Source organism: Lygodium microphyllum, chromosome 8, assembly GCF_053477565.2.
Source record: "Lygodium microphyllum isolate KBCC chromosome 8, Lygodium_microphyllum_v1.1.10, whole genome shotgun sequence".
In the NCBI taxonomy this organism is placed as follows: Eukaryota; Viridiplantae; Streptophyta; class Polypodiopsida; order Schizaeales; family Lygodiaceae; genus Lygodium; species Lygodium microphyllum.
In genome coordinates, this window is record NC_141142.1 from 8392208 (window position 1) to 8405241 (window position 13034).

At 41.3% G+C, this 13034-nt stretch overlaps 1 protein-coding gene across 8 annotated transcripts in view; it reads right to left on the reverse strand.

Annotated features, from left to right (window-relative positions):
• LOC148031946 (GPI transamidase component PIG-S-like protein) overlaps positions 1 to 13034 on the reverse strand; it is a 59857-nt gene that overhangs the window by 40647 nt on the left and 6176 nt on the right. For all 8 annotated transcript variants that reach the window (XR_015691546.1, XR_015691545.1, XR_015691544.1 and 5 more), the window contains exon 3: positions 5126 to 5210. Coding sequence is in view for 5 of the 8 variants with exons in the window: in XM_087682536.1 (XP_087538662.1) it covers positions 5126 to 5210 (85 nt within the window). In the remaining 3 variants the exon portion in view is untranslated. The remainder of the gene's footprint in view (positions 1 to 5125; positions 5211 to 13034) is intronic.

Here is a 13034-nt window from a genome sequence, read left to right on the forward strand (position 1 = left end):
AGCTCAAAGGATGCCCTAGAGCAAGGAGACTGCTGAAGAAGCCTCTGAGTCTACAAACACAGGTGTGGGACTGACGCAAGCTGCTAGAGAGTGATGCCAGCTGATGTGGATGGTTTCATGCTACCGAATGCAAGGTCCAACGGCCACTGATGCTAACACCTATTGGAGGTGGAGGTCTCCAGATACTAAAGGATCCACCAAGATGCCAAACGCAAGGTGCAAGGCCTAAAGATGATGTTGACAAATGAAGGTGACCTCCCTAACAACCAAACGCAAGTAGTTGGATGATGCTGGAGCCAGTGCACTATCGCGCGATGATGGAAGGGGCAAAAACTAACAAACGCAAGATCCACCAACCTTTAGAGATGATGATACCAGCTAAGGATGTGACGCTAGGTGGAAGAGAAGCAAACAGGAAGCCAAACAGACTCCACTGCCTATGCAGGAAGGGGTGGAGATGGTGAAAGGAGAGAGGAGAGAGGAGAGAGGAGAGACAAAGGTCCCATGAATGAATGAAAGAGTGTGTAGTGGAGTGGTGAATGAATGGGTAGTGCCATATATATATGGGCACAAACAGTCTCGAGTCTTGCCCACCACTAAAGTCTCTCAAGTGGCACTCCAACTCTCTCGTGAGGCACCTAAAGCCTTTTTTGGGGCTAGAAACAAAAACCAAAATTTGGAATAAACAAGGAAAACTATATTGAATGATGTAGTTTCTCAACAATTGATCACTAACTTTGCCCCATGCACGGCATAGCTCTCCATCTGATTGCTCACTAACAAGATCATGCACTCATCCAATTGAAGTTTTAACATTCTTGTGCAAGTTTACCCTCATGTGCAAATTCTTTATTGTTGTGCCAAGAACTCCTTTTCAATGAGGGTTCCAAATCATACAACCATTCTCTACCCAACAAAACATGTGGTCTAGCCATTCTCATTTTTTGGAAATGCAAGGTAGCTTTGTAGCCATGTATTTCTATCATGATTGATTGCACAACGATGAAATTTTGCCTTGAATTGATATACTCTCACAATGAAGTACCTGCCAAAGGCTTGAGGAAAGGCTCAGATGAAGATTGAGAGAGAAAGAGGGAGAGAGAGAGAGAAAGAGGAAGGGGGAACAACTAACATGGTTGGCCTTGATACTGTGTTCGTGGATCAACTGGAGGCTACAGCTGCTCCGGATTCCCTGGCTAACAATGAAGAGGAAATGGTTCCATGCACAAAAGAAATGGTACCTTGTTCGGATAATCAGCTGGTAGGCAAACGTCCTAAACATGCTTCCGATGAACCTATGGGCTTCGCAAAGGCTTCTACTCCGGTGCATACTCTTGTCCGCTCTTATACCCAAGCAGCCACCATCTCCAAGGAGTCCCAAGTGTCGGATTGGGAGCACTTGCTTGAATTTGCAAACACTTTGTTGGGTGATTATGTTCACCAAAACCTCTCTAGTGCCATATACAAGGTTGAGGAAGATGTTGTGGATACTAATGTGGACATTAAGGCTATGCTGCACTTACTTTTTGGTTTTTATGAAAAGGGCATCATATTGTTTTTCAATTCTGATGCTTGCCCAAATCCGTCAATGGCTGGTCTCTTTGATGCAAGCTAACTGTGTGGATGAAATTTTTGTGAGCCCTAGGGGCTCTTGTGAGGTGCTCTTGCATTCTCTTCACATGCATGATACTTTATTGGCTAAGCTACCTTCGTTTTTCAATCACCACTTGGTACACATTGTGCCCTAGCACCCCTTGGTAGATTTCCAATGTCTACTTCAGCATAAATGCCCCATCTAGGTGGAGGTTGAAGCTTGCCCAGCTGTATATTGGCCTTTGTTAAAGGTTGACATGGCTGCTATTGGCACAGTTTAGGTGCCACCAACCTTGCATGATGCTAATCGGAACAAATTATGTATGTTGTGGGATACCGGCAGTAAAAGGCCTAACTAGCTGCACATAAACTGCTCCGGTATGCGTCCATTACTCTTTCACCTCAAATGGGGGCACCTTTGCAGGCCATTTCTTTTCTTGTGGGAAATCGGGTCACTTTATGTCAGACTATCTAGACAAAGTGGATACAAATGTTGCCCCCATGGGGAATGCAAACATATTAGCTAAGGAGCCAAAGGTTAGCCATTCCTTTTCTTGTAGGCAATTGCATCACTTTGTGTCTGATTGTCCATACAAAGTGGATACAAATGCTACCCTATGGGGGATACAAACATGTTTCCTGAGGAGCCGAAGAATAGTGAAACCCCTCTACAGAGGACCATGGATAAGGGCAAATAACTTATGCATTCAGGTGATCAGTCAGCACCTGCTTGGATAGAGGTGCATTCGAAAAAGACCAAAAGCCTCAAGGCTTAGCCGTCACAAGTTCAGCCTCAAGGCATTGGCAGATAAAGTCCAAGGGAGATGTGGCCAACCTCCTACCTAATTCTAATTGTAATACTACCAATTGCCACGCGAGCTTGGAATGCCCTTGCAATGGATGTTATAAAGCATGATATTTAGTCATGGCTTTCCATCAGCTTCGGGTTTTACATTTCACTCGGCTCAATATCTGGCCATGTGGTCTCGATTGGACTCCTTACCAAAAATTTGCAAATGCAAGTGTTGCAAAGCTATGCCTTCTTAGATTATTTCCCTTTGCAACTTGATATGATCAAGCAACCAGTGGACACTTTCTAGTGTCTTTTGCGCTTCAACTCATCCTTTCTAAGTCATGCTGTTTTTAAACAATACATGAGCCAACTCTTGGAAAAGTTTTTGTGTGATTTTCCATTGGAAGGTTTGGTCTCCTTTGATAGACTGCTTTCTTAATGTCCAGATGGTGGCAAGACACTATACAATTTACCATAACTCGTTTACAAGGAAGTGTTTGCATGCTATAGAGGATATTCTAGGCTTTATTCATCTACTATTGCTTGATTCTCCCCATGATACATTCTTAGTTTTGTTATCGGCAAAGCTGGCCAAACTTATACAAAACTCTCAACTACGGTCTTATCAGCAAGCTAAGCTCCAAGATTTGACTGATGGCCTTCGGAATAGTTTTTCTCAATCTCTAAATTTTTTCAAGCTTTGCATCCATCCCCTACAAGAGAGAATATGGTGAGTTTATAGAATGCAAAGGGTCACATGGTTACAAACCCCCAATCCATTGTATGTATCTGTCGGGACTACTTTGCAAATCTTTTGGGTTCTCAGCAAGCATGCCTCCCTCAAGTTACTCGTGCCCATGCAATCTTTTGTGCCTTGTCAAAGAACAGGTTCCACATGATATGCAAGCTACTTTGGACGCTGATATTCGTGAGGATAAAGTTATGGATGTCTTGTTGCAATTGGCCCACGATAAAAGCCCTCGCTGGGATGGTATTACCAATGAATTCTACATCACTTTTGGCCAAACCATTCACAGCAATGTGTCTGCAGGTTTGGGATTCAAGCAGCATGCTTTCATCATGGAAAGAAGGAGTCGTTAAGTTGATTCCTAAAGGTCCCAAACCTTTGAAACTTGTGCACTGGAGACCAATATCCCTAATGGGCACCATGTATAAGATCTTTGCAAAGGTATTGGCAAATCGTCTTCATGATAGAGTTTTCCCATCACCAATTCATCTCTTGTCCTTTTGCCCAAAAAATTTGGCTTCTCCTTTCTAACATTTGGCTTGCTGTGGTGGATGCCAGGATGTGTCCTTTTGATTGGGTTTTTGATAAGTCTAAGCATTATGGTCTGCTGCAACCTCACATGAAGATTCTATTTAACTTTCTCATATTCTAGCCCTGCTAACATACTTGGGTCATGCACAATGGATTCCTTTTTTATGCTGCCTCGAGCATACAGAATTATATGGCCAAGCTTAAAGGACTTCTTCAGTGGCAACTTGATCTTATTCAGCATGCTGATACTTTGTCTTTAGAGGATTCAGTACCTTGGCATCGGGCCATCTCTTCAATGAACCTGTCCTAATTTTTGTACTCCTTGGTGTTCCTTTCACATGTTGCTTGTAAAAGAGAGTTGAGCTTGTGCACAATCACCTAGAGTCATCCTGCATCTTCCAATTTTTTTCGTGATTAATACAAGTACATGTTACAAAGAGAGAGAGAGAGAGAGAGAGAGAGAAAGAAGCTTCAAAATTGGCTGCATGCAAGTCACCATAGCTGGTCTATAGCCTTAACATGATCAGGCAAGTCACTATAGTTGGTCAAAAGCCTTAACAAGATTCTGCATGGGCAGGATGAGAAGGAAAGGCAAAACAGAAGCAGCTCACATTATTTTCCCAAATCACAAACGACTCGGATACTGATCTTATGCATGCAACATTAATGTGAGTATTGTTTACTTGTCCCATCCTTAAAACCATAAGCATGGCCCTTGCAATACCCACCATACCTATGCTTTTTATGGTTCCCTGTGAACAATATACATGCATAGAAGCATGCTGGTGCTTAGCTTCTGAACAGTGCTCCTAGCAATGTTACTTCTATGTTTTGACTGGACTGGCAGGTCTCAGAACATCTTTTCTCCTACATGTGCAGTAACTGACATTTTCAAGTTTCTATCATTGTCTGAGATTGATGGAGTTATACGCCTAGCTTCTTTCACATGGCTGTCTCAATTTGGCAAATAGATTCTATAGTGAAGATGGTGGCCTATTTTTTGGAAGAGTACCTAATTCTAAAATTATAAACTTTTTTTTAGCTTTCCTCCTGCTTTTTTGAAAGTAATGTGAATTCGCCTAGCAGATCGTTCTATCTGTGATAGAAGAATACTGTAAAATTTGGAACAGATCAAATTGCTCTGGCTTGTCAAGAAAAGATTGCCATATGCCTCTTGAAAAGTTACAGTTGACTACAGTGACTGAAACAAAACTCAAATTCAAGGTTAGATCCTAGTGACAAGGCTCTCTTCAGGTGCATCTATTAACACCTTACTCCTGCCTGTTGTACTAAAAAAGCCAGCCAACTTTCTAGATTGAGATATATATTGTGAAATTCAAAACAAAACATGTTGCTCTAGCTGGTTAAGAGAGAAATATATGGTATAAGAGAGTCATTGCATTGGCAACAACCGAACTTGCACAAGAGAGTTAGAACCTGGAGATAAATCAGTGAGTAACCTGGCTCTCTATGGTTAAGTGGGCAATTGGTCGAAGAGCCCTCACTACAGGCGATAAAAACTGTTTTTCCAACGCCTCAAAGTCCCTGCATGCAAAGCAGCAAAACATCAAAAATCTCATAAACAGGCATGGCCACTGTCACAAAATCGTCAATTGAGACATGATGCAGAAATTTTCAAAAAAAAATTAAAAGTACATATGTGCAGAAATCAAGCGCTATAGACTCATAAGTGATATTCCACTTACATACTCTGCATTAAGATCACTTACATAAGATCTGCTGAATTGAATACATAAAAGTACAACCACACTGCTACAAAATCCAAGATTGAGCATAAATCTGCTCTGTTCCAACTAATGGGTGGTATGTCCTCAAAATTTATTCCCAAGGTTGACTGCTTTACAGCAATCATTTTCGTTAGATTTTATTTATTCCTGAAAAATAAGCTCAAAAGTTATGCTTTTATGCACATAATCAAAGATTGCAGATGAACATTTCTATTCAAAATCATGGGTGTCAATATTTCATCACAGTTTGTACAGAGGTGATAGCATAGTGCATAAGGAAAGGTAATATGTACAATACAACTCCATTTATTTACTTCAAAGTTATATTTCTTCTCTTTTTGTGTTTTTGCATTTTACATGTTTGCATTTTTGTCTAAGTTATTGTGTTTTAGTCATGTTCATACTTAGTGTTTTCTCCGCATAAACTCTAGCATATCTTCACAATTGTTGGAAATGGAGGAAGAGAGAGAGAGAGAGTGAGTGAACAAAAGACAACGAGCAAGAGTGGGCAACAATTCCACACTCAAAAGATGCAAGTGCTAGTATGATAGAATGAAAGTACAATAGGTCTTAAGTAAGTTAGACTTATCTCTAACTCAACTAGAGTTAATTTAACCTTAGAACAAACTCTAGAAGTGGTGACACAACTTATTAATGTAGTTGTGTTCACACTACAAACCAACTAACTAAGACATTGGGCACTACCCATAGAATTGGCAAATTCTAGCACCCCTGTGCAATGCCAATGTGGTGGAAGTTTGGGAAGATCAATCGCCAAAGGGTAGCAAGTTTAAAGACTTCTAAAAAAGCCTCAAACTTGTCACAAGGAGGTGCTTTGGTGAAAATGTTTGCAACGTTCTCTTGTGTAGGGACATACATCAAATTGATCTCTCCTACATAACATCTCTCTCTAACATAATGGCATTGTACCTCAATGTGTCTTAGAGAAAAGAAAGAGAGAACACAATACAGATGAGAACTCAGATGTATGCTCAGGAAATGAAATCCATATATCAGACACAGGATTGTTGCATACAACAGTAAGTCACTGGCTGCATGGGCATTGGCACCGACTCTTCTCTCCACGGGACCTCCAAGTGGTAAATTAACTGACTGAAGAGAAGCAACCCAAAATATATAGGCATGAATAATGCCATAAAGTATGTCAGGTCGGCCAGCATTAATGCTGGCCAACTAGCAACAATAAATGCTATAAAGCATAAAATACTACACAATAAAAATGCCTAAAATATCTACATAATGTGCCCAATCCACAATACATGCTCAGACTCACACATGAGCTAACATACTCTGCTAACATGGCCAAGCTGGCCATCATTGTCTACAACAATCTAGCGCTTGTTTCCAATCTACCACACACTATTCAGAGCTAATTTTAGCATGCTAACTGTTGCCGCTGATATTTCCTGCGTTTTTAGTCTTTCTCTCTCCTACAACCTGCGTTTGCTATTTTCTCTATTTTGCAACCAGTGTTTTTAGTATTTCTCTCTCCTCACCTGCGTTTTTAGTCTTTCTCTCTCCTACATTACCGTCTGCATCAAATTCATACTTTCTTCGCTACATTTACTAGTGTTTGAAATCCGAAGGCTTTCTTGTTGCGATTCAAGATCCATTTGGAGTACGACACACTCTCTAGCTCATTACCCCTACCCTCATCCTTGAGATACAAGAGTTCAAGGTATATTATTCATTCACTACATAGTGTGTTTGCTGCATGAGCATTGTATATTCAATAGTCATATCACTTCATTCATTCTTTGTGTTCATTGACTCTGAGTTACCCTAACCCTAACTATGTTCTTCTATCAGTCTGTGCTTTTGTCATACGGTGTTATGTGTTTTTGTGTTAGGGTATTTCTTCACATAGTATCAGAGCCAAGTTCTCTAAGAGAAACCTAAGCATTGATCTAAAAGCTCTGCAACAACGCCCTAAAAAAAAAAAACAAAAACTTCATAGTTGATTCCATCCACCATTGCAGGACTTGGTAGGCCATTGGGCAACTGCCATGCAACCCTTTGTCCGATGCTCCAGCCTCTCTGGGGTAATCACTTGAGCTCCCTTGGTAAAATAATCATCACCTTTTTAGTCTTAGTGGGCCACTGGGCAGCCGATGCGTACCCTTTGCCCGATACTCTAGCTACTTTGGGATGGGACACCTAGGAGTAAAAGATTTTTTTTTTTTAAGGACTTGGCTAGCCTACTTCTTGTGGCACTATTGTTAGGCCTAAAAGGGGGTGTTGAGCTAAACATGCATTAGCTTCAGTTAAACAGCCCCAAAACATGCTTAATTAAGGAAGAAACATTATTTATTTAAAAAGAAATACGTTTCTAGAGAGTGTTTGTATCCCATAAGCACGAACCCACTTGGGAGGGCCCAAACTTTCTATAAATAGATATGTTGCCCTCCATTCAGCCTTAATCTCGTTTTTGCAAATTTCAGGTATTTCAGCTTATTGCCTACACCCCAAAAGCCGAGGACATCGCAATCCAAGCTGGCCATTGCTGTCTACAACAATCTCGCGCCTGTTTCCAACCTACCATACATTGTTCGGAGCTAATTTCAGCATGCTGACTGCTGTTGCTGGTTTTTTCCTACGTTTTTTATCTCTCTCTTCTGCAGTTTGCATTTGTTGTTTTCTCTCTCCTGCAGCCAGCGTTTTTTGTCTTTGTCTCTCCTCACTTGCATTTTTAGCCTTTCTCACTCTTGCACTGCTGTCTACATCAGATTCAGCCTTCCCTCGCTGTGTTTGCTAGTATTCGACATCCGGAGGCTGCCTTACTATGATTCAAGATCCATTCGGAGTATGACACACTCTCTAGTTCATTACTCTTGCCCTAATTCTTAAGATACAGGAGTTCGAGATACAATATTCATTCACTACATAGTGTGTTTACTGCATGAGCATTGTATATTCAATAGTCATATTAATTCATTCATTCTCTGTCATAGTTGTCAGGTACGAAAAGTACGGTATGGTACGATAAAATACGTTACTAAATGGTACCTTAAGATTTTATAAGGTACGGTATGATATTAGTACGAAAAAAAATTAACTTCATTATTTTGAACTATAGATGATAGAACAGATGTTTAAAGTCTAAATAGCAATGCTATTGGAGTATATAAGATGAATACTTGAGGGTAACACGCCAAAACCTCTATGGCATATGCTGCATGCGTAACATGCGCTACAACTTACAAGCACATACATAGGAGTGGATACATCATACATGAATGATTATACAAATAAGAGGCATGTATGCTTGAGAGAGAAGGTTGAGAGAGAGAAAGAGGCGAGAGAGAGAGAGAGAGAGAGAGATGAAATGACATGAGATGCTTTATTAACGTCTACAAGAGGCCAAAATGGCATGTGAGACCAACAGTTACCAAACAAACCACCAAAGGTTTTGGTAAAAGATTTATGAATTTTGTTATGGTTTTGTTTGGCATTGCTAAGGCTAAAGTAGCTATCGATAGTACATTCATTAATTCGTGTACTCTCAGAAGGTACATCAGGCCAAGCTATCCTCTGGCCTAGTTTTATTAGCAATGTGTACTAATGCTTTGGGTTGAGTGGTGCAAAATGAGCTGTGAACAAAGGTAAAATCAATAGGATTAAGCTACTTGATGATTCTCAAATGGTGCTGAATTTATTTATTGATGACACTAACATATTGTGAAAAATGATGGGACATCAATTAGAAACGTTTGGAACTGCTTGAATACCTTATGTATGGCCTTTGGCTCTAGGATAAATCATAACAAAACATGTATGAGGAGTCTAATCAAGCTTCCACCCCCTTTCTTGGTTGATCAATCAAGGCTACAAAATCACAACCACCACCACAACAACAACAATCAACAAACCCAACCCACCACCAACAACAACAACCACGCCACACCAAAACAAAACAAAAAAAAGCTTGTTTTTTGGTACAAATTTGTATGGTACGGTACGGTACGAACCGTATAGTACAAACCAGTTCGTACTAAGTACGAGCGCTGCCAAAGATTAGTTTCCAGCCCCTTTGCATTTCTTTTTCAATGGCTGGAGGACTTATTTACACCTGACAAAGGCGATTAGCATTATTATTCTACGATCTGCATTTTATGTGGCCACCAATATTATTTTATTGCTGGAAATGCAGTCGGCTCTTTGCATTTCTTTTTCACTAAGTTTCAGGTGTGTTCACGCTGCCAAAGATCGGTTTCCAGCCCCTTTGCATTTCTTTTTCAATGGTTGGAGGACTTGTTTACACCTAACAAAGGCGATTAGCATTATTATTCTACGATCTGCACTTTATGTAGCCATCAGTATTATTTTATTGCTGGAAATGCAGTTGGCCAGCATTTTAGTGGCCAGCTTGACCAAGTTAGCCAAGTTTTGACATTTCCTACTACTTATAGCAGCGTGATTTGGTGGTTGTTATCATTCACACGTGTTCTACAGATTTTGAACAGCACACTCCAACTTCAGCCTCTCCTCCATTTCCACTGCTGCCATTTGTTATCGAGAGGGTGGTGAGATGGGGCAACCGCGCCTCATCTATATGTCTATAAAGATGCACAGGATCCAGAGAGGGATATCCCTGACGCATCGACCAAAGTCTGGCACGTACAAATCCTGGAGCTGGGATTGACATCCAAGTTCATGATGGGCTGGTTACTTGACAGAGAGCAGGAGGCTTTCGTCTGGAGCTCACATGAGGGGACACTTTGGAAGTTTTGGCCGAAGGCGGGGATTCCATGGTCACATGTTCAGAGACATGTTTGGCACATTGGTCTTGTATGTCCTGAGTGACATAGGTGGCATCACACAGAGAGCTACTATGATTCTTCCCTATTTTCAAGTGATGTTGTTATGATCGACATCGACATCAAATACTCTCCGAGGCATCTTGATGGTGGGCTGGCCACTCACTGCTTGGATATCCATGGTTCTTTTGGTGGTTCTATGTTGTATAGTTTATGATTCCCCCTCATTGTACTATTGTATTGTATCAAATCACCCCTGATCTGAGAGAGGGTGTTAGCAAATTAGTCAGCTCAGGTGTGAATCTGTGTTGCACAGGCTGTGGCATTTCATGTAGTATTTTTATGGCATTTTCTAGTGCCCTTTTAGGGCTCGGGAGCATTTAATGTTGGCCGATTGCATTTATTGCTCCCCCCATTTTATGCCTATATATTGCTGGGCTCCTCCTCCTCTTTGTGTACTTCAGCCATCATTTGTGGATTCTTCTGAGGAGAGAGGAGCCGGTGCCAGGGTGCCCACACAGCCAGTAACTCACTGTTGTATGCTGCTGTCTCGTGTTCAATATGGATTCCGTTTCCCGGGCATACATCTGAGTTCTCATTTGTATTTGTGTTTATTCTTTTTCTTGTCTTGTGTTTCAGCAGTTTATTTCAGCATGTTGTTTATGCTTCCATTGCTGCACCACTTCTGACACATTCCTCATCATTTAGCATTCTACAAATTCTGTTATATGTGTTGTCATGCACTTTGCGTTTTCTATGTTTGCCATACCATTTCTTTACACTAAGATGTCATGACAAGATTGATAGGCAACCAATCACTTGGAATGTGCAAATCAGGGATACGGATGGCTTGCAACATGGTGAATGCAAGCATAACCAATCAGTAATTTGGGAATCTAGCCCTATCATTCAATTAGATTTTTATGAGATTGGCCAATGAGAGAGCCCTATCATTCAATCAGATTTTTATGAGATTGGCCAATGAGGTAGCCCTAGAGCAAGTGTTGGGAAGTAGGAGAGGAGTGAGACTCACACATGCAATTGATATGATTTCTTAGAACCAACTTGGCCCCTACATAGAGAGCCAGTTCACCTAGGCATTGGCTAGCTAGCAAACAAGCCCCCAAGCACATTCTTCACCGTACAAGAGGGTCACAAACTATTGGTGGATAGAGGGCAATAAGAGTTGGCTTTCCCTGACCTTTGGTGGAGGAAGATCCATGTGAATGGACTGTAGTAGAAATCTTGGAAACTAAAACTGTACATTGCCAAGGACATTCACGAGCATAGGCTTCGAAAGTGGAAGGCTATGGCTTGGATAGGCTGGGTTGGAACCATACAGGTGGAGCTGGCCAAAATCATTCATCTTGCAAGACTCGTGAGTTTCCTCTCTTATATGGCACAAGTGAGCACTATCTAGACACATTCTAACGCAAGCAAGGAAGACTAGGCTCCACCTAAGTTGGCATTGAGCAGGCAAAGCATCACCAAGCCTTTCAAACACACATTCTAGAATCCCCTTTCAACCAGTTGACAGCCATAGAGGATCTGTGTCTTCTTGTGATTGGCTGTCCGTGAGATTCTTGCAATTTGGTAGCTGGCTGGTACAAACACAATTGAGGAATCTACCAATGTTATGCATGAATCGGTAGTTGGCTGGTACGAACACAAATGCTAGAGCCCAATTTGGTAGCTGGCTAGTACAAACACAATTGAGGAGTCTGCCAATGCTATGCATGAATCAGTAGTTGGCTGGTACAAACACAAATGCTAGAGCCCCCAACATCTCTATCCGAAATCTAGGAGCTCACTAGGTGAAAGGTAGAGCCCGAGTGGATGCATACAAGCAAAAGTAAGAGCTATGGCTAATGGAGCAAGCAAGAGAGAGACACCGTATGTGGGAACTCCAACAGTTACAATGTGTGACCGGCCTTCCCTTATTCAATAGTTACTGAAAAATAAATAATAAAGTGAATAATGGGCACCTGCCACTTGCCATATACAAGTGTGCAGGTACACTGTACAATGAATAAATGTGGGCGGCTAGGCACAGGTGCCTTTACCCCCAGCAACCTCCGACTTAAAGGTGAATGTACCTCGATAAGAAGTGAGAAAACATAGAAAAGTACAATATATATATATAGGGTACAACAAGATGGAAAAGACATCTTCTACGCCCATTAACCTCCTAAGGAAGGCATATTGTTCCACTGAGAGACTTTTAGTGAGCAAATCTACAAGATTCGTATCTATAGAAATCTTGACAAGCTCGATGGACTTGTCTTCTACCACCTTCCTAATGAAGTGATAATGCACCTCAATATGCTTTGTCTTCACATGAAAGACCGAATAATGGACCAAGTGAATAGCACTCATCGGATCCAAATGCAATGTAGGAATCATCGTTATACCAAGATCTACACACAAACAACCTAAGTATAGGACCTTCCAGGCCTCATTGGTTGCAATATACTCAACCTCAGTAGTAGACAAGGCTGTGCATTTCTACACCCTAGACATTCAAGAGATAGCAACTCCAACATAGATAAAGACATACCCAAAGGTGGACTTCCTACTATCTGTAGTATCCTACATAACCTCAGTCAATGTAGCCCACGTATTCTATATCCCCGCTACCATAGCAAACGCACATATCGGCCGTGCCTTTCAGGTATCTCATGATACTCTTCACGGCATCCCAATGTCACCTACCAAGCGTAGCCATATAAGGTGCCACCACCCCCACTACAAATGCTATGTCAGGACAAGTGGCTATCATGTTATACATCAAATTGCCCATTGCAAATACATAAGAAACCTTGGTCATCTGAGTACAGATAGTC